Source organism: Trichoderma ghanense (genome assembly GCF_004382785.1).
Source record: "Trichoderma ghanense strain CCMA-1212 chromosome Unknown scaffold_10, whole genome shotgun sequence".
NCBI classification, from domain to species: domain Eukaryota; kingdom Fungi; phylum Ascomycota; class Sordariomycetes; order Hypocreales; family Hypocreaceae; genus Trichoderma; species Trichoderma ghanense.
The window spans coordinates 620,478-639,941 of NW_027395673.1; the positions used below are offsets into that span (position 1 = coordinate 620,478).

Here is a 19,464-nt window from a genome sequence, read left to right on the forward strand (position 1 = left end):
TACGACTATTCTAATGTCTGATTCTTAAGCATGACTCCTTGATGGCTGTTGGTAGAGTTATTGTATAGGTGTAAGGCGGAAAACTGGGCCTCAACATATGTCAGACTTGTCCTTTTTGGTATCCATCTCCATCGTCGGCCCTTGGGCATTCTTCTCGTCAGGCTCCACGCCGCCGTCTTTGCTCGCCCTATCCACCTTCTCCTGAGTGAGTCCAGAAAGATCCGTAGTCGGAATATTCACGCCGCGGAAGTGCTGCTCGTCTCGAGTCAAACGCGTGAGGTATCCTGGAGGCACCCAACGCGCGCTTTCCCACGGCGAAAGGTCCTGGATGCTGTACATGATGTCCACGCTCTCCAGACTGAGCAAAGAAGATTCGTACAAAAAGAGCCAAACGACCGCGACGGCGATGAGATTCATGCCGGCCAGGATGAAGCCAAACGAGTATGATATGGCACCGTCGGCGTGGGGAGTGAGTAGCCCTATCAGAACTGCAGCGCTTGTTAGTCAACGCTTGCCTCATGCTCACGCTCCATCGTAAAAGGCACAACTCACAGTTACCCATCCAGTTGGCTGCCGTGGCTAAGGAAGCCTGTTTGGCACGCGTCCGAAGAGCAAACGTCTCTCCCATGACAACCCAGGCGATGGGGCCCCAAGTGGCTGCAAATGAAGCAATGAACATGCATGCCGCTACAATCATGGCAATGCTAAAGCCGGGCGACGACTCGTCTTTGCGGCTCACCGCGCCAATGGAGGCAAAGATTAGCAACCACAGAGCTTGCCACGCAGCGCCGAGAATAAGAGGCCATCGACGACCCAGCTTGTCCACAAAGTAAACCCCCAAGAACGACGTGGCAACGTTGACGGCGCCGAGGATCAACTGCGTCATGAGAGGATCCTTGATCTTGGCCGATGCAAAGACGGTGGCGCCATAATAGAAGAAGTAGTTGATTCCTGTCCATTGCTGCAAGAAATGGATGCCCATCCCTAGGAGGGTACGATATCGTGTCTTGGGGACCTTGGCCTTGCGAGAGAAGCATTCGATCCAGGAGGCTCTGCCGGTCTGGCGCTCCCGGGACAAGACTTCCTTCATTTCGTGCATGTCGTTCTCGACAATGACATTGCCTTGATCGTGGCTCTTGCCGCGGAGCCGTGACAGCGATTGGCGGGCCTGTTCCTACTTGTCCCTGCCAGCAAGCCATCTCGGGGATTCTGGGACCCAGAGGATGCCAAGTCCAAGCGGCAGGGAGAAGACTGCGCCCATGCCGATGATGATGCGCCATGAGTAGCTGTCGTTTTGAAGGCCCCGTAAATTGTAGCAGATGAGGTTGCCGAAGAGTATTCCAATGGTGATCAAGAGCTGGTAAGAAGCAACGACGGCGCCTCGGATCTCCCGTGGAGCACACTCGGCCTGGAACATCGGGACGCCAACAGAAAGATTACCCATGCCGAGGCCAGAAACAAATCGCCCTATGGTGATATGGATCCAACTCTCTCTTGCCGTAACTTGAACAAGGTCTCCCGCGATGTACACAGCCACCGCTAATGCGATACTCTTTCTTCGTCCGAGGAAGTCCGACGTACTATTTAACAATTTTGTTAGGCTTCAGGTAGGTACAGAACCACAAACAGAGAGGGGATGGAGTCGCTCACTACGCGCCGATCAAAGAGCCAAAGAGGCAGCCGACGCCCATGAAAGAGACAAGAAGGGATTTGACAGTCGCAGTTCCGCCCCAGAGAAAGCGATAGTTGAAATCATTGTACAAGAGAACGCCCGAGATCTGGCCGATGTCGTAGCCGAAGAGGAAACCGCCGATGGAGGTGATGATGGCGAGGAAAAGAGCATCGATGCCGCAGTCGGCACCTTTAACCTTGACAGACCTGGTGAATCTCTCCGTCAGTATGGTAAAGGCCCTGCAAGAATGGGTATGTGTGGACGTGTAGGGGATTCAATTGCGCCTCTGGAGTCCCAGATACAGCCGGATCAACAACTCACTTGTTGCCAAACATGATGTCGAGTCTGCGTGATGCAGATGGTAACCTAGGAGGAACGGATACTAGATGGGCGTGTCGTTATGAGCCAAGTATGCACAGCATTTGGCGTCGTGTAATAACCCCAAGAAGCGATCGATGCTCAAGAATGATGGGAGAGCTGGACCCTGTGAAAGAAACGAGCTGTAAGAATCTCTGCCGGCACCGCCAAACGTAGCAACGTCTTTACGAGGCGACCGTGTCTTAGCAGTTGAACGGAGGAGAAGCGAGTATCAAAAGAAGTAGACACGTAGGGGAAGGATGTCGGGTGAGAAATTGTTTGGAGGTAATTTCTTTCCGAGAAAGTTGGGTTGGGGCAAGATCTATCGTGACTGCCTCATGGCTCGAGGGCTACGGCCTTATCTAATCGGAGAACAACCCCATCAGCCCTTGATACAATTGCACCTACCTAAGGTACATCTGGCCTATCTTAGCAATCATGGATCAAGGTATCGGTTTCTTCAAGCTGTCTCCTGAACGTAGATGAAGTTTTGCAAGGCAGCAACCGCCGTATCCCTGCGTCTAAGGATGATTGTGACCTTTATTCTCTTCTCCAACGTATGCCTTTCCGAGCCCGTTACACCATGTTTGTGTCCTCTACTCGTATTCTCGACTTTTCCTCGCTGATCGGCAGGCTCATCGTGAGTATATTGGACATATCGTGATACGCGTACTGTATCTGTGGATGTGTGTGTATTCATTAGTGATCATCGTCGACTGTAGCTGTAATCGATCTTTTCTCTTGTTGACTTACCAGATCTTCGCCAGTGTTCCACAAGAAAGTCAATCTTGGCGGACCGACAAGGGAACACACTCTAGAAGATGCCGCGGCATGGTGAAGAGCCCTTTGGCCAATACGCCATCCAAGGGCAGTTTGACCGACAATGCTCAGAGGTAAGAGGGAACTCCTCCACAGGGGTAACTTGGTCACGAGCGGTAGAAGATATTCTTTCTCAAATGACTCAGACTCTAGAACCCCGTTTGCTGAAGCAAAGCCACTGAATGTCGTTTGACCTCTATGGTAACAGTCATCAGTCGGTCTGCCGGTAGCCACAAAGTTGCAATGGATAGCTGCTTGTGCCATGTTTGGTCCTTCAAGGTCACTTCCACTGGTATACATTAGTATATTTGAGGGTTGAACTGGAATAACATGCCCAAATTAGGTTCAGAGTATGCTTTGAAGACCGGCAAGGTAGATACTCAAACCGTTAGATATCCGCCAAGCGCTTGAGGTGACTCAAACACATAATTCTTCTTGCAGAGGAACTCGTCGATGGTAGCTCAGGAGCTGTCGTCCGCGGATAGCCGTCCTTGGATGGCCCAAACCAATTGCCAACTGACTCTCCAACCAAGCAGCATCCCTTCCCAAGGTTAGAGGCCTCGTCATCATGCCCAGTAAAGATGTAAACAGCGGGAAGGAGGCGGCTTCATCCTTTAGCCGTCGGATAGAATCCTTGATGCGGAGATCAAGTAGGAGCGAAAAGCCGTGTCTTGACATTCCTTCTCCCTTGGTTGACACTAGTACCAGCATTGACAGTCAGGCATCAAAGAAACACCCGGAAGTCGGGCCGAGAGAGCCTTGCCACGTTTGTGTGAGCCATTGTTGTAGGTGCTGTAGCTTGTAGAATGCGGATGCAGAACCAAGAAGGAGTTGATCGGAGAAGGATCCGGCGGAGAGGGAGAACAGGGGTCGTCTTCGCTGCTCACCACATCCACCATCCAGAGTAAAGGATTCGGATGAACTGGAGCCTGAGAGTTCTTCGTAGGATAGGCTGCGAGTCTTCGTATTGATCAAGAGGCAATCTGTGCAGTAGAAGATGAGATTAGCATGGGTGAAACATTATGAAATGGTCACTCTCAGGGAAAACAACCTTCTCATCGCCCAGATGGATTCGAGGGGATGCGCCTCTCACTTCCACCACCACCTCGTCTATCCGAGTACATTCAAGGGAAAGGAGCGGCTAGCCAGCGGATGCGAGTGGGCGCGATGATGTTCGTTTCAAAAGTGTGGAGCTGCAGGGCTAGGCAATCGCCTGGGCAAAAGCCGCAACATCGAGGCCGTGATAGTGGAAAAGGCGCCAATCCGGAGCGCAGTTAGACATGGTTGGAGGCGGAAATTTCCTCATCGCCTCCATCTGGACTTCAAAAGAAGGGGGGATAGTCGGGCTAACTGCTGGATCCAGCCCAGTGCTCCGCTTCTAGCCGGGAACAATTGCTCTCTCACACCTTGACAAGCCCGGCATTCTAAGGCATCAGCTGCACCATATACCAGTTTTTCAACTTTCAAGAGGCGGTGTCTGTCGAAGAAAGGCCTATTATTAGACATATAGCTTAAGGTTCTTACGTCGCTGCAGATGTGAAACAGCGACGTAGCTTAAACTCGAGAAGGTATGGGGCCCTGATCTCGTATTGCTGCACAGCCCCGGCCTCGATGGACGAGGTTCTCTGCACCAAGCCAACCCCAATGGATAGCACAGATTCTTCCCGATGGCATCCACCATCTGCATGGACGGAGAAATTCGAGCGAAGCTTCGTGGAGTACATACGTTACACGGCGTAGTGTTGTATTCTGGTTGGAGGAGCCCCTTTCGTCCACTTTTTCAAAAACTTTCCCTGATACCTCATCAGCCAATGATACATCGCTTTGTACGTCAGACATCTTCAACATCGCAATGTGATTTGCTCTATTACGAGATGAACAGGGCTGGATATGACGGGTTGATATCGTGGTGTTGTTGAGGCCGGGCCTCTGACGAGGCGCAGTCAAGGTTGAGGTTTGATACGAAAACCTCAACCAGCGGAAAATGGGTTGCGGTTTCTGCAGAATTTCAACGGCTTTGCGTCCACTCATGTCTAGCTAACCAACAGCATGACCCGGGCTTTTCGTATTCTATCCACATACCAACGGAAAGTTCTCTTTGGCGCCGAAGCTGGGGTGATCGAGTCCAAGGTAATGGCAAGATAGTCTTCGATCTTCCAGAGCTCTTGGTAGCATGTGGTCAATTGCTTCTTCAGGGTTGCCGACTCGATACGTCGGGGACTTGAGGCACGGCGATCGAAGCCTCCCTAGAGGAGCTGTTGACAGAGACGCTGAGCTCTGCATACCTAGGTACCATAAATTTCGGACGGTGGTTGGCAACGAAGCGCCCACGAGAGGGGCATGACAATATCGGCCGAGAATGACAATTTCGTAGTTCACATCTGTTCCTACGAGTACGGTTAGAGGTTATTGTGACCAGTGGGAAAAAGACGACTGCAACTATGCATACTCTTTTTGTCGGAATCCATGATGTGCAAAGACGAAGTGTTGAGAGTAACTGTCACCTTGCCACAACGTGTTCGGAAGAATTTGACCCAACAAGCCAGCCACGCTAGACTGAGTCTCTGCTGTAACTCGGAGGAATAAAGATCAGTCTTCATACCAAGAGTAGGCAGCACAAGTAACCGTAAAATTCTCCTAGGAGTGACTGCGAAAGGTCTGTTGGGACGCGTAACAGACCCATTGCGCTGCATTGCCCGCGTTAGACCCTTCGATACGAGATACGGCAGGATAGAATGGCTCCCTGGGTAGAGAAGCGGCATGGGGCTATGGCCTTTTCGGTCAACTTCGGACTATCGTGCCAGAGATGGTGTAGGGAGGCATCGTGAGGTGGTGGCCTTATGGCTTTATATTGTGGTCAAGAAAGCCGAAAGAGCTTGTGTTTTCGTCCCATCAACCCTCTCCCTACCTCAGCTTGGGCAACCTTTACCATTTCCTCTCGCTTCAGTTTCTTTCACTTGCAGTCTTTGCAATTACTTCCAATATTCTCATCTCCTGTGGTAGAAGTTGCTCAGATGGGTTTGCTCTCCTTCGTTGGCGCCATCCTTTCGAAAATCTCGACCTTCTCCCGCAGGCCGGGCTGGATTGCAGCTCAAGCCGGTTCCTTTCGCCTCCATCACTTCCCCACCGACGAAGAAGATGGCGACGACGGAACGAGAATCGCTGCCCCCAAATCACGTCTGTACCCTCGACTCAAGTTGGCTATCCTCCTTCTCGGAGTGGCCACAGCTGCCATCATCCTCGCCAAGCTCGTCGACCCGTCTCGCGTCACCAGTCTTACCCGACAAACATTCTCATACTCAGACTCCATCGTCCCCATGTTCTCGTCGAACAAGGAGCCCGGGACCACGCCTGTGCTGGGAGAGTCATTCTTCGATTTTGGAATGTACTTCCCCGCCCAGGGAAATAACTTCTTCCCTCTCGTCGCATCGTACAACGAGCCTCCGCGCCACCGACCAAAAACGCCGCTCTTCATCCCCTTCACGAGAAACAACGCGATGATGCGACAAGCAGTTCTCGGATACATTGCCAGTGGATGGCCAAGAGAAGACATCATCATTGTCGACAACAGCGGTACTGCCGATGCCAACAACCTGAAGCTTCTCTCGCAGTCGAACCCCTTTTTCCTCGACTACGACTTGTTCCGATACCGATACGGCGTTTCGATACTACAGACATCGGTGCTGCTCAACTTTGCCCAGATACAAAACTTCTTGCTCAGGGTAGCCATGGCTCGCCACTGGCCGTACTTTTTCTGGAGCCACATGGACGTCGGAATCCTCAGCCACGAAGAAGAGACGCCCTACCTGTCGTTCTACGGACGTGTTCTTGAAGTCCTCGACGAAGCCGAGTCCTCTCGCATGTCAGGCGAAAGCAAATGGGCCGTCAAGTTTTTCAACTTTGATTACCTCACCCTGGTCAACGTCGAGGCATGGAGGCACATTGGCCAGTGGGACGTGTTCATCCCCTACTACGCTACAGACTGCGATGCCTATGGACGGCTGAAGATGATGGGTTATATGATTGATGGTGTCAATGCGGGACACATCTGGGATGTAGCTGACTTTGTAGACAATCCCGAGGAAAAGTTCTTTCCGCCTTCTCCAACGAAGAATGGCGACTCGACCAACGCTACGGACGACAACGCACCGAACTCGGAACGCTTCAAGGCTCTTAGAGAAGAGCTACAAAAGATCCAAGATGAGAAGATGAGCAACTCCAAAGGCCGGAATACATGGCAGAATATGCAGAAGGGGGGCAAGGGGGAGCCATGGACGTATGATCCCGCGGGCTTCCAGGTTGCCTGGTGGGAGATGGCAGAGGATGGGCGGAAGCTGTACAAGAACAAATGGGGTGTGAGCAACTGCGACTTGCTGGCGGAGAAGAAGACTCTTGACGATATGTGGTCTGCAGCAAACAAGGAGGAGGACTAGGGATATGCTTCTGGATATACATTGGGTGTGGTAATGGTATGCAGAATTGTGTTCTGCGACTGTGTATACGGCCTCTGCATGGTATATGCCCATCCATCTACGCAGCTTACAGCTCAATATAAGGGTAGAATGTTTCTCTTCATTAGATAAGTAGATAGGGAGGCAGACAATTTGCAAAATGCGGCAGGCTGCGGATAGGTACTGGACCAACATTACATTTATATAAGATATTCAAACATCCTTCCTTTATCGAACTTCTTTGTATTGGTAAAGAAGAGTCCAAATGGGGGCCTAAAGAATATGTCTTGTCTCTTTCCACTCCTTGGAGTAACCCAACCTATTGCCACAAAGCATAGGGCCCGACAAGAAGTGTGGCTGTGGAGGGCTGAGCAATCACGACAGGGGTCACCATTAACCGCGAGAGAGCTTCACCCACAGTGAAACCTCCAGTGAAAAGACGGAGCGGGCTATCCCGGACACTTGCAGGGCTAGAAAAGACGGGGCATCTCTATCCCCTGCTCAAGCCTAGAACGTTCGTCCACAGCCCCGCGGAACAAACAAGCGCATCATACAAGCTACAGCATACGGATCGCCGACTCGTCTTGGCGATATTCTGCCCGTTTGCTTCGTTCAGCTTCGAATCTCTCCCCTTAACCCTAACCCTAAGAGACCTGAGTCCAATCAATCCCCAAAATCCTCATTGACAATTATCGTCAAGTGAACGAGAGAATGACAGTCGGGAGAAGCAAATGCCCATGCGCTAACAGAATCCTGTCGGGCTAATGTTGGCTAGATGCAGATAAACGAACCCCGGCTTCATTACGCAAGATCGAGAGGCTGCGTCATCGCCTACGAGGCCGCCCACCTTCAGCCGCGTTCGAATGAAGTGATAAACGAGCGACAAGCCAACTGAAGAAAAAGATGTCTTCGTATCACTCAAATAGTTGCTCGAAAAGACGCAGGAAGAGCGTCTATTGACGGAAAGAGATACTCTCGGGAGGCGTCTTCGCAGTCTTATTCCCGGCTCGAAGGATTGCGCCTAAATAATCGAAGCAACAAGTCATTACACACCACTCACAACGAAAAGAGGCCTCTCATTCATCCTCCTAACAACCCCGCAAGAACCAAACAGGTCATAAAGCTTCGCCCAGCCGCAAACTCGCAAGCAATGGACGGCCGCTCCATCAGCTCCCTCACAACCCTCTGCTCCGGAATCTCTCAACGCGCAATCTCGAGCGCGAATGAGCTCCGATCCCTGGTCGAAGCGCTCGGCTCGAGCCACCGCAATGTCTTGCCGGTATTGACGTCGCTGGCCAGCGCGCTGGAGGAGCTCAATCAGCGGGCTTCCCAGCTGGACACTGCTCTTGTGTCTTCGACGGTGGCGATGCTGGTTCAGGATGGACTAAAGGGGCATTTGACGAGCTGCGATGGGATGATGACGGTATTGTATAAGCAGTTGATGCGGCTGCAGCCTGATAACGTCGAGAGTCTGAATGTTGCGTTTGTGGTGGCTTATTACCAGGCGGCCATGGCAAACAGCAGGCTACTGGAATCCATGGTGGACATTGTGACGCTGTAAGTGAACCATGGGGCTTCAGATCCGATGAATTGGCTAATACTTGCTGTATAGGGAGGACAAATCCCAGCAGGAGCAGAGATACTCACACCTGCAGTCGAGCAATCTCACCAGCCAAGTACACCACGCTTCCGAAGCCTCAGTGGCTCAAAGGAGCATCCTCCTCGACATCAGCCAGCCACCTCAAGCATCCGGAAGCAAAGCTCCCCCTAACCCATATACCACCACCGCGACCGAAGCCGAAACCGCCGAACCACCTCCATACACCGCCGAACCCGAGCCTGAAAGACCACCTTCCACTGAAGCAACACCATCATCTTCCTCAAGTCCTCACTCAAGCCAACCACTATCATGGGGCTCCGTCTTCAAAAACTCCTTCAAAGCCCTCGCCCAATCCCTCACCCCACAACCAGGCCCCTTCGTCTCCGCCCTCTGCCAAGCCGCCTCCATCGGCGACATCCAGCAGATCGCAGGCTTCCTCACCCAAGGCGCCAACATCAACGGCCGCAACGAGAACGGCAAAAACGCCCTCCAGTGCGCCATTCTCAACGACCAGGAAGACGCGGCCCGCTTGCTCCTGGCTTCGGGGGCGAGTACCTCTGGGTCAGGCTGGTCGGGCATGCCGCCCTTGTTTCTGGCTGCGTCAGTGGGCAGTCTCAAGATTGCCAAGATGTTCATCGGCAAAGGGGCGAGCGTCGGCGAAAAGAGCGCTTCTGGACAGGCCTACTTTGTTGACGTTGTGCAATCTGGAAATATGGATGGCATCCGGTTCCTCCTGGAGCATGGTTGCAGCGCAAATACAAAGAACATCAGCGGCGAGGTCGTCATTGCGCATGCGGTACGAAAGAAGAACATGGAGCTCGTGGAGCTGCTTTTCGAATTCGGTGCAAGTATCAAATCGAAAGACATCTCAGGCCAAACCCTCCTCGCCGTGGCTCTCAACAAGAAGGACTATGAGATGGCAGAGCTGCTCCTGAAAAGGGGGGCGAATCCTAATGGCAAGACTATCTCCGGGATGCCGTTGCTGGCAGATGAAATCGGCAACCGAAGACTCAAGATGGCCAAGTTGCTTCTCGACTGGGGCGCGGATGCAAATACCAAAGACTGGCACTCGCAACCCGTTCTTTTGCTCGCCATCAAGAACTCTCGAATATCGACCGAGGAGAAGATTGATATTGTCCGCCACCTTTTCGCCAAGGGAGCCAAGGCGGACGTGGTAGACGGTTTCAGCAAGACGCCTGCAATCTGCTACGCTGTAGAGGCGGGCCTCTCAGAGATTATTTCACTCATGCTACAGAACGGGGCAAAGACGACGGTAACGATGCAGAATGGCGACTCTCTGCTCAAGTATGCTATCGACCACGGGAGAAAGGATCTTGCTGAGGCTCTTCTACACTATGGAGCCGATCCCAACTACAGTGTGGGAGAGCATGGCGTTAAGCCGCTTGTGCAAGCACTCATGCGGCTCGACTACGACATGGTGCGCTTGCTGAGGGAGGCTGGAGCCGACGTCCATGCGCCAGAGGTACAAGACGTCGTAAGGGCACTCGGCAAGTCTGAGATTTACGAGGCTTTGGGGATGCCCGTCCCTATTTCTGGAGACCCTCCGAACTATGACGCCGCAATGAAGAGTTGAAAGTAGAACGTTATAGAAGAGAGGGCCTGGTTTTACTCTACATGTGTTTTAGTCAAGCGATGAGTCGGTCAGATGTAACTTTGCGTAGTGAGTTGAAACCCTTTATTTGAACGTTTGGACGCCGGATGCTACCGTAACTTATGCGTCTATGCGAAAGACTTGATATCTTTGAAACCCTGAACCCCTTTGAAACCCTTGAGCTTGTATGAAGCTTGTAAACCGAAATCAAATTGTGAAAAGCAAGAACAGATGCTGCGCCATGATGCTTGAGATAGATCACTAAAAAGCAGTAGATCAATCACATGGTGCTCAGAATATGCCTGAGCCACCAGACATGGATGCGAGGATCCTCGGTGAGCTCCGGGTGGAAGCTCATGCCCACAATCGAGCCCTGTCGAACCGCAATGACCTCGTCCTTGTCCTTCTCATCACCAGTAGAACCGCGCTTGGCCTTGTCGTCGCGGGGCACCGTGGCGAGGACCTCGACACTGTCATTCAGAATCTCCTCGACTATCGGAGCGCGGATGAAGATGCCCGGAAAGTACTCGTCCACCGGCTCAGACTGGTTCACGGGCTGGTTCTCGCCGAGGAAGGGGAGATGGATGCTAGCCTGGAAGCTCTGGAGTTGGCGGCCAAAGTGGTTGCGGGCGACAGCGACGTCAAGGCCGCCGATGAGCTCCTGGCCGCCGATCTTGGCGCCGTTGGCTTGCTCCGCGAGGAGGATGAGGCCGGCGCAGGTGCCCCAGACGGGCTTTCTCTTGACCCTGTTTTAATTCTGGTCAGCATGGATGGAGATTATGAGAGAAAGTTGGAGAATAGGGCGGACTCACTTGACAAAGTCGCGGAGAGGCTCCAGGAGGCCCGACTGGTGAGCGACAAAGGCAATGGTGGTGCTCTCGCCACCGGGGATGATCAAGGCATCGCACATGTCGAGATCCGCGGGGGTGCGAACCTCGATGGCCGTGAAAACAGCCTCAGGACGCGTCGAGGGGAACACGGCGGAGGCGGCACGATGAAGGAGATCGATGTGCTCGAAGAAGCCACCCTGAAGGGCCAGGACGCCGACAGTGAGGGACATCATCTTGGCGGGCTGGAGAGAAGGAGGAAGTGGCGGATCGTAATGATAAAGGACGGGGGGTCTTGACATGCAGAAAGATGCTTTTGAAGGTCTTTTGTTTGTTGATGATTTGGGGTGGAATGAAGGAAAGTTGTCAAGTCGTGACAGAGGTGACTTGATTTGAGTGAGGGTTGATAAGCGGAAGAGGCGCCGGTAGTCGGAATGATTATTTATGGAGGGGTGGCGGGGTGATGAGCATTGGAAGTGAGAGGGACAGTGAGTGCAGTGTGGCTTGAGCCCGGTACGGGGGACTTGTGGCGTCTCTTCAGGGACTTGATCCCCTCCCTATTCTGGGCTTGGGTACTGTGAGCAGAGGGCTGTACTTGGGGGGCAAAGGCCGATCTGAGGGATAGAAGTTTGGACGCTACGGATAGTGAAGCGTCACTTGGGTATCGACGGCATGCAACGGGCTTTGAGTCTGTTTCTGTAGCTCCATGCAGACGTGCAGGTAGTCGAAGAAGGATTGGCAACGGCTACAGGGGGGGCCATGCCTCAACTGCACTCTAATACAGAACCACCAGGCCGTGGTGACATCCATTCAGTATTACACGCTTGCACCTTGCATCAACGATTAGGTACTAGGTAGTAGCTCCTCCGTGTCCCCTAGAAGGAACGAAGAAAAAAAAAAGATTTCCATGCGTGACTCTTGATTTCTGCTCCGCCATCGGAATGATTCGGGTTGTCCTTGGCGGGATTGCCTATTCTGCGATCCTCATCTCAATCCTGATCGTACCTTATCAACATGAGAAGATTCCCTCGGCTATGGGAGAGAATCCACGGCTTGGTATCGACATTTACGGCGCTCCGCAAACGACGCACAGCCGCATCATGCAGATTGCAGATGCAGAAACGCAATGCAGATGCACGGAGGAGACGCTACCCGTCAGACTGGGGACCGGGGGCCGCATCGACCTGCATGAGGCGCCCACGGAGTCGCCCAAAGAGGCCAAGCCCAGCTGCACGAGGCAAGCCTCAAAATGTCTCGGTTTCCAGAAACATGGCTCACGACTGCCGGTGCTAGGCAGGAGTAGGCAATAGTGAGGGGGGCGCCGTAGTACCCATCGAGTCATTGGCGACCCCGAGTAGCCAGTGTGAATAGGAGCCCATCAAAGAAGCAACCAGCAACGAGCCACGCCCGGCCCGGCCAAGGCTGCGGTGTTCCGGCCATCTTGGATTTGTGCCTAGCAACTGAGATCTCGGGGGTCGTTTTGGCGTGCCGCTAAAAGGGGCTCTGACGGGCTTCGAGATGCAGCTTGCCGGTCACTTGACGTGAGGGAGGGACTGCTGGTAGGTAGTAGATGTCCCGCAGGCTGCGTGATTGTATCTCAACGGACGAGGCTTTATTAATCTCACACTTTGCCTACTGACGACATCGACTCGAGCTACCTACCAGAAGGAGGGAGCAACTGCTTTGAACTCGTCCATTGATGGCGCACTCAAACGGACCCCTGCTTGATTGTGCCTCGTCCTCCCGGCATTTTGAATCCCGATGCTTGCCGCCACTGGCCTGGCCAACAGCCTTGTGCCACCCCTGTCGCCTCATGATCCCTCGTTTCGATTCCCGTCTGCATCTGCAGGTCGTTCCTACTCCCCGCTCTCATGAAGCTTCCTGCATCGGGAATTCCTCCTTTGTATCAGTATCCTATGCAATATTACTTCATGCTCTCACACTCGACAGCAGACATGCCTTGTATTCATCCTGTTGCTCCTCGTGGAACATCCGAGGTAATGGCATGTACTTGCAGCAAAGAAGAAAGACAGACGGCTCCAGGACCGTTTTCGCCTCCTCCGCAAAGCAACGTGCCCGGCGCCCGCAGCAGCCATGCATCTCATTCAACTCGCAGCAACTAGAGCAAGTTCCAAGCATGTGCTAAAAGGCACGCAAGTCAAACGGGACGAGGAGAGGCGCCAAGCATGTGCCAATGTACTCCGTGTGAGAACTAGCAGAAGCCAAGGAGCAACCAACACACAAAGACCGGCAAAAGTACCTCCTCGTCAGATGTAGCCCTCGAGGTACATGCTCTTGTGATTATCGTAATATTTCCCTCTTCGTTGCTCCGTAATATTCCCCCCTAGACTGAATCAATTGACTCAATCCCGTATCCTTTTTGCCCCGCGACCGGCCGTCATCTCTTCCCCACTGCCCATCACTTCCAGACGAGCCCCGCCACATATATTGAAGGCATCGCCAACGTCTGACTTGCGATCAGCTTCTTGTCCAGACTTGCAAAGCAAACAATTCGAGTTCCTTGATACCCCTTGAGACAGATTCTACCTCCTGGTACAGTTCCCACCATCGAACCATCACCAAGATACCCCTGTGCCACAGTTTGTTCCGTTGTGCTGACTCTTGTGTCTCCTCTCCCACAGACTCTCCTCCTATTACTCCCATCGCCATCACCTTCACCATGACCAACGACGTCGCTACCAACGGCTCCGGTGCCGCCTCCTCCTCCTCCCCCGCCTCCTCCTTCGCCCTCAAGGCCGGCCTGGCCAAGATGCTCAAGGGCGGCGTCATCATGGACGTGACCAACGCCGAGCAGGCCCGCATCGCCGAGGAGGCCGGCGCCTGTGCCGTCATGGCCCTCGAGCGCGTCCCCGCCGACATCCGCAAGGACGGCGGCGTCGCCCGCATGTCCGACCCGGCCATGATCAAGGAGATCCAGGACGCCGTCACCATCCCCGTCATGGCAAAGGCCCGCATCGGCCACTTCGTCGAGTGCCAGATCCTCGAGGCCCTCGGCGTCGACTACATTGACGAGTCCGAGGTCCTGACGCCCGCCGACGACGAGAGCCACGTCGAGAAGAGCCCCTTCAGCGTGCCCTTTGTCTGCGGCTGCCGCAACCTGGGCGAGGCCCTGCGCCGCATCGCCGAGGGCGCCGCCATGATCCGGACCAAGGGCGAGGCCGGCACCGGCGACGTCGTCGAGGCCGTCCGCCACATGAAGACCGTCAACAGGGAGATTGCCCAGGCCAAGGCTGCCTTGGCCGAGGGCGGCATTGTCCGCCTCCGCGAGCTCGCCCGCAAGCTCGAGGTCGACGTCGAGCTGCTGCGCCAGACTGCCGAGCTGGGCCGTCTCCCCGTCGTCAACTTTGCCGCCGGCGGTGTTGCTACTCCTGCCGACGCCGCTCTCATGATGCAGCTGGGCTGCGACGGCGTCTTCGTCGGCAGCGGCATCTTCAAGTCTGGCGACCCTTCCAAGCGAGCCAAGGCCATTGTCCGTGCCGTCACGCACTACCGCGACGCCAAGGTCCTTGCTGAGTGCAGCACTGGCCTTGGTGAGGCCATGGTCGGCATCAACTGCGACTCCATGAAGCCCGAGGAGAAGCTTGCCGGCCGCGGCTGGTAGGCAACTCACACAAGCGTCCATGCAGGGGAAGAGAAGAAAGAGCAAGAACAGCAAGTATATATATCAAGACGAAGAGAAAGAGGAGGGAGAAAAGCAAGGCATGAAGCCTCTGGATGTATCTTATTCTACTGTTGGATTTGGCGTTGTGGGCATCTGTAGCTTTGGGCGGCAATAGCATGCTGAACACGAGAATCCTGACGGTTACTGTCACTATTGAGGACATACAGCATAGCACGAATCTACGTTTATTTGAGTTTGCACACATTACTTCAATATTCTGATCAATCGGTGACCCCGGTGATGCTTTCCAACCAACCCTTAAGCTCAGGGTTAGGAATGTACCGCAACAGCCATCAACATCAAAGCAGCGAAAAAGGAGAGCGAGGCGGTCACCAGCAGATCCGCCCGCTGCCAGCTGGCCGCACTCCCAGCACCGCCCGAAACCCAGCCATCACGCATTATCTTTTCTGCTTTTCCCTTCCGATTTGTTCTTCGTTTTTTCCCTTTCCCTTTTCTTCGGAAGGTTTCCACGCAGCCCTTCTTCCCACCATGCGAGTTGTCGTCCTCTTCATCATTCTCTGCATCAAATCCGGACTTCCCAAACTCTACAAGCTCTTTGAGTCTATCAAGAAGCGCTTCCGTCCTCGTCGTCGTGATTGCAGTCAGCCCAGGTATAGTTTGTTTTTGCTGCTTCTCCTTCTTCTTTTTCTTTTTGCTTTGGGGGGCCCTGTGGTTCTCCCGGCGATAGCTTGCCCCCTTCTCTTGCTGCTATGGCGAGAAGAACGAGAAAATGCGTCTTCCATTCCATAAAAGGTCATCTCCATCTTTCGTGATGGCTTTCTATCTCGTAGCTATCCTACTTGATCATCTTCGAAGAAGTTCTCCAGTTTCTCTCTGTGACCTTGATCATCTCTCATCAAGATCTGTTCCATCCATCCTCACCATCCTCACCATCGCCACCAAGATCACCATCGTCTTGACCCTCTCCATCTTCGTCGTCTATTACTCTTCAGCTTCTCTTTACTAACCCTCTCCCTACAGCAAAACTATCCATTTTGCCGAGCCCAATAGCCACATCCGCATCGTCTACGAAGCCTTTTCCCGCTACGTCTAAAATGGAACACCAACCCACCATGCGATATACTATGAACGGTAACACCAGATGTATGCTTCCAATCTCCTCTTCATCTCCATCGTCCCCTTAGCTGACCACATTCTCAGACAGGATGGGTCCCTACCAATGGAACTCGACTCGCTTCGAGGATGCCCCTGGTCTCCGCGACCCGATCGAGCACTGGATTGCCGCTCTGGTCTTCTGGAGCCTCATGAGCGTCTTTGTTGTGTGCTTCAACCTCAACGTCGACTGGATTCCACTTGTCATCACCGTTTGCATACTCTTTATTTTCTTCCAGATGGCTCGCTTGGCCCTCTCGGAGTTTCACTAGTTGGCTTGGCCTGACTGGAGGTATCACTTCGTTGTTGGCCGCGGCGTGACCGGGCAATATTTGTTTTCTTTTTCAAAGTGAGATTTACTTCTACTGCTTGTCTTAGGCAGGTCCTAAAGTAACTCACAAGGGATATGGGATAAGGATCTTCGACTGCCAGTTATTGCAGTTCGTATAGGGAATGAAATGGAATGGAATTTATTTGACTGCTGGATTTGATTGCAGTCCTTTCAACTCGTTCCCATAATCATCACGTAGTCTCTTCTCCTTTATGTGACTGCATTTGCCACTGGCTGTCTCCCCTTGAGTTACTCCGAATCCTCTAATACTTTGCCCTGTATTAGCGGCTCTTGAAGCCAAACGTAACAAGCTCCCTTTGACCCTTCTAGATATCTTTCCATCTTCTGTTAGGGACCTTCAGAGATATGATGAAAAAAGGCATCCAACGTCTGTCCCAATCTCTTCCCCCCTCTACGTCATGATCGTAACACAAGAAACTCTCCGTGAGGGATCAGGGAGGAGGGAATTTCTGCACTTTCCCCTAGGCCGCTGATGCCGGCACAAGGGGCCAACATCAGAGATTGCCGAGTTTTTCTATTCCTGTATGCTGCGAATAGCCGCAAATATCTCCTCAGCCATCTACCAGGACTGGAAGGTCTGCTAAGCCATCTACTGCAACGACAATACCTTTCTCCAGAGACTCTCATCAGAAACCTCTCCCCATAACCTCAAGCCACTTGATCATCACCTCAATATACGATATTCGCTACTTATCGCAAATTCCTACGACGGGAGGGCTCAAATTTTGCCAAAATTGTTTTATATATTGTGACTATAGATGCTTATAGCTTTTATACATCCTTTAGCTATTATCGAAGCGTCTGGACGCTTTGATAATAGCTAAAGCATGTAGATGCTTGTAGCGTTTCTATATATGTCAGATTCGAACTTGATTTCCGATATTCCTTAGATTCCCGTAAATTACAGCAAATTGATACTGATATCGGTACCACGACCCTTGAAGGAAGTCCACAGTTGTGGCCCCTTGATGTTGGATCGTCTTCTCAAGTAGCAAGTATGTTTGAACCATAACTCTTTTTTTTTTCTGGTTTGTCTTTTCCTTGTTTTTTTTTCTTGCTTTTCGTTTTATCGAACCATTCGAGCCTTCCTCTTGCTTTGCTTTGCAGAGAATTGAAGATATTCTCTTGCTTGATCGAACTCTATCATAGTGTCTGTCGTCTCGTGATTTCACGCAAGTTGCTGCGGTAGTGATGCTTGTCTGAGAATGCCTACACAACTCGTTAGCACCTGTCACACAAATCTGGGGAGGCAGTCTTCTAGGACTTACTTGGAGAGAAGTAGATCTCTTCGAAACGATAGCCGATAGACAGTTGCTCCATGGAGGTTGTTTATTCCTCACCACGCTTGGCAGCAGCAGCCACCGCTCGGCGACGTTCCTCGGCGTGCTTGGCCTTGCGCTGGCGCGGGTTGGCATGGCGACCTTGAAACTCGTCAGCTTCATCCTCTTCTTCAGATTCCTCAACTTCAAAATACTTACCGCGGCACTTGTAGCGTTTGCAGGTGGTGTTTTTAGTCTTGGCTCTCTTGGGGACATGAACGTCCTCATGAACCTCCTCGTGGACCACTTCAGCTTGAACGTTGCGAACGTTTTCAGCTTCGGCCTGGCGCTGGTGCTGGCGCTCGAGCTCACGCTGTTCATTCCTGCGGAGAAAGTATCGCTGGACGGGTTGTGAGAAGTCCGCCAGACACACATAGAAGGGCTTCTTTAGTTAGAATTTACCTCTGCGAGCGGTCCGACCTCGTCGCGGATAACCATGCGGATATGTGCGTTCAACAGCAGTGCGAGTCCCACCATGAGGACATCCTTGAGGACCGGCCAAAGGAACAAGAACCATTCGGCTCCTGCCTCGAAGGCCTCCGCGATGACCGGCGAAAGGAACACGAACACTACGTGGATGATGTTCATCATGCGGTTGGATTCGAGCAGTCGTGCGTGATAGTTGGTGGACGACGGTTGTGAGGTGGAAGAAGTCAAGTTTTGTTATGAGGTGGAAGAAGTCAAGTCTCGCTTCTTCTGCCAGGTGCCGCAGAGGTAGCGATATGGCCCCCTGACTTCACTTCTGCTGCAGAGGCATGCCACGTGATTGGAGTCATAGCAGATGGCGTGACTGAAAGAACTTGCTCAGTGAAGGGAAATTGATTTGTGAAGGAAATCTGAGTTTTTACTCTACTCTATTTCTACCCAGCTATCTGAATCTCGTGTGCTGGTGAAGAGAACGGTCACCAAATTTGGCCGAATATAAAGTCCGAAGCATTTTCAAACGGAATCACAAAAACAGCCAGAATAAGCCTAAGACTGCTGCAAGAGGACCTTTGAGATGGCGCCTCTCGTAGCACAATCCTGCGGTCATGATCTCGGTAAATCATTTTATCGTGTGGTAAATATCAGAGCAACACTCGCCAAAGTAGTTAATCCTAAAATTAGGTATAGAGCGTAGAGGGGGAGATTCTGTCATTATATGTGTGTTCATGTTGTGTGAAGGTCCTAGTTATCTAGATACAAAGCTGGGGAGGCTAGACCTGTTTATACAAGCAGTATGCCAGAAATGAGTGATGGATTGTTCTACTTCCTTTAACAAGAACAAGGTCTCTAAGCCTCTGTTACTTCCTAGAGCATGCACCAAATTAGACATTTGTGCAAGAAACGTTGTGAAGAGAATCGCGTGGTCAGAGAACCCTGAATCGCAGGAGATCCTCCAAGTTGAAGTGATCTTCCAGTGCACACATCTCAAAATCATGTTCTCGTTTTGTCATCATTCCATGCGGGAGGAGAGGAACGAGGGGGGAACGTACCGTATAGAATCGATCGTGAAGAGGAGCGTCGGAGTCGTGTTATTGCTAGATGAAGAAAGCAGTCAGCATCTGCAGCAACAAGTAGAAAGCAGAATGCATTGATAAGAGGAGACTGCGGTCAGAAGAACCCACATGTCGCAGAACACCTTCGAAATGGCGCTCCTTTCTGCGCACTCATGGCTTGG

At 52.3% G+C, this 19,464-nt stretch overlaps 7 protein-coding genes across 7 annotated transcripts; 4 read left to right on the forward strand and 3 right to left on the reverse strand.

Moving 5' to 3' along the window:
- Positions 1 to 90: 90 nt before the first annotated feature.
- Positions 91 to 2,007, reverse strand: CCMA1212_007798 (High-affinity glucose transporter ght2; the record flags this gene model as incomplete). The annotated part of the gene is made up of 5 exons (XM_073704959.1): positions 91 to 488; positions 553 to 1,174; positions 1,217 to 1,580; positions 1,651 to 1,878; positions 1,994 to 2,007. The coding sequence occupies 5 exons, from the start codon at positions 2,005 to 2,007 to the stop codon at positions 91 to 93; spliced, it is 1,626 nt and encodes a 541-aa protein (XP_073556421.1).
- Positions 2,008 to 5,862: 3,855 nt separating this feature from the next.
- On the forward strand, positions 5,863 to 7,281 carry CCMA1212_007799 (uncharacterized protein; the record flags this gene model as incomplete). The annotated part of the gene is made up of 1 exon (XM_073704960.1): positions 5,863 to 7,281. One exon carries the CDS (start codon positions 5,863 to 5,865, stop codon positions 7,279 to 7,281), a length of 1,419 nt encoding a protein of 472 aa, XP_073556709.1.
- Positions 7,282 to 8,449: 1,168 nt separating this feature from the next.
- Positions 8,450 to 10,493, forward strand: CCMA1212_007800 (Putative ankyrin repeat protein; the record flags this gene model as incomplete). Its single annotated transcript, XM_073704961.1, has 2 exons — positions 8,450 to 8,856; positions 8,912 to 10,493. The coding sequence occupies 2 exons, from the start codon at positions 8,450 to 8,452 to the stop codon at positions 10,491 to 10,493; spliced, it is 1,989 nt and encodes a 662-aa protein (XP_073556577.1).
- A 298-nt stretch (positions 10,494 to 10,791) lies between these two features.
- On the reverse strand, positions 10,792 to 11,574 carry CCMA1212_007801 (putative pyridoxal 5'-phosphate synthase subunit PDX2; the record flags this gene model as incomplete). The annotated part of the gene is made up of 2 exons (XM_073704962.1): positions 10,792 to 11,257; positions 11,324 to 11,574. 2 exons carry the CDS (start codon positions 11,572 to 11,574, stop codon positions 10,792 to 10,794), a joined length of 717 nt encoding a protein of 238 aa, XP_073556576.1.
- Positions 11,575 to 14,018: 2,444 nt separating this feature from the next.
- On the forward strand, positions 14,019 to 14,960 carry CCMA1212_007802 (Pyridoxal 5'-phosphate synthase subunit PDX1; the record flags this gene model as incomplete). Its single annotated transcript, XM_073704963.1, has 1 exon — positions 14,019 to 14,960. One exon carries the CDS (start codon positions 14,019 to 14,021, stop codon positions 14,958 to 14,960), a length of 942 nt encoding a protein of 313 aa, XP_073556579.1.
- Positions 14,961 to 16,093: 1,133 nt separating this feature from the next.
- CCMA1212_007803 (uncharacterized protein) lies at positions 16,094 to 16,405 on the forward strand (the record flags this gene model as incomplete). Its single annotated transcript, XM_073704964.1, has 2 exons — positions 16,094 to 16,124; positions 16,182 to 16,405. The coding sequence occupies 2 exons, from the start codon at positions 16,094 to 16,096 to the stop codon at positions 16,403 to 16,405; spliced, it is 255 nt and encodes an 84-aa protein (XP_073556578.1).
- Positions 16,406 to 17,814: 1,409 nt separating this feature from the next.
- On the reverse strand, positions 17,815 to 18,395 carry CCMA1212_007804 (uncharacterized protein; the record flags this gene model as incomplete). The annotated part of the gene is made up of 2 exons (XM_073704965.1): positions 17,815 to 18,144; positions 18,207 to 18,395. 2 exons carry the CDS (start codon positions 18,393 to 18,395, stop codon positions 17,815 to 17,817), a joined length of 519 nt encoding a protein of 172 aa, XP_073556573.1.
- Positions 18,396 to 19,464: the final 1,069 nt, after the last annotated feature.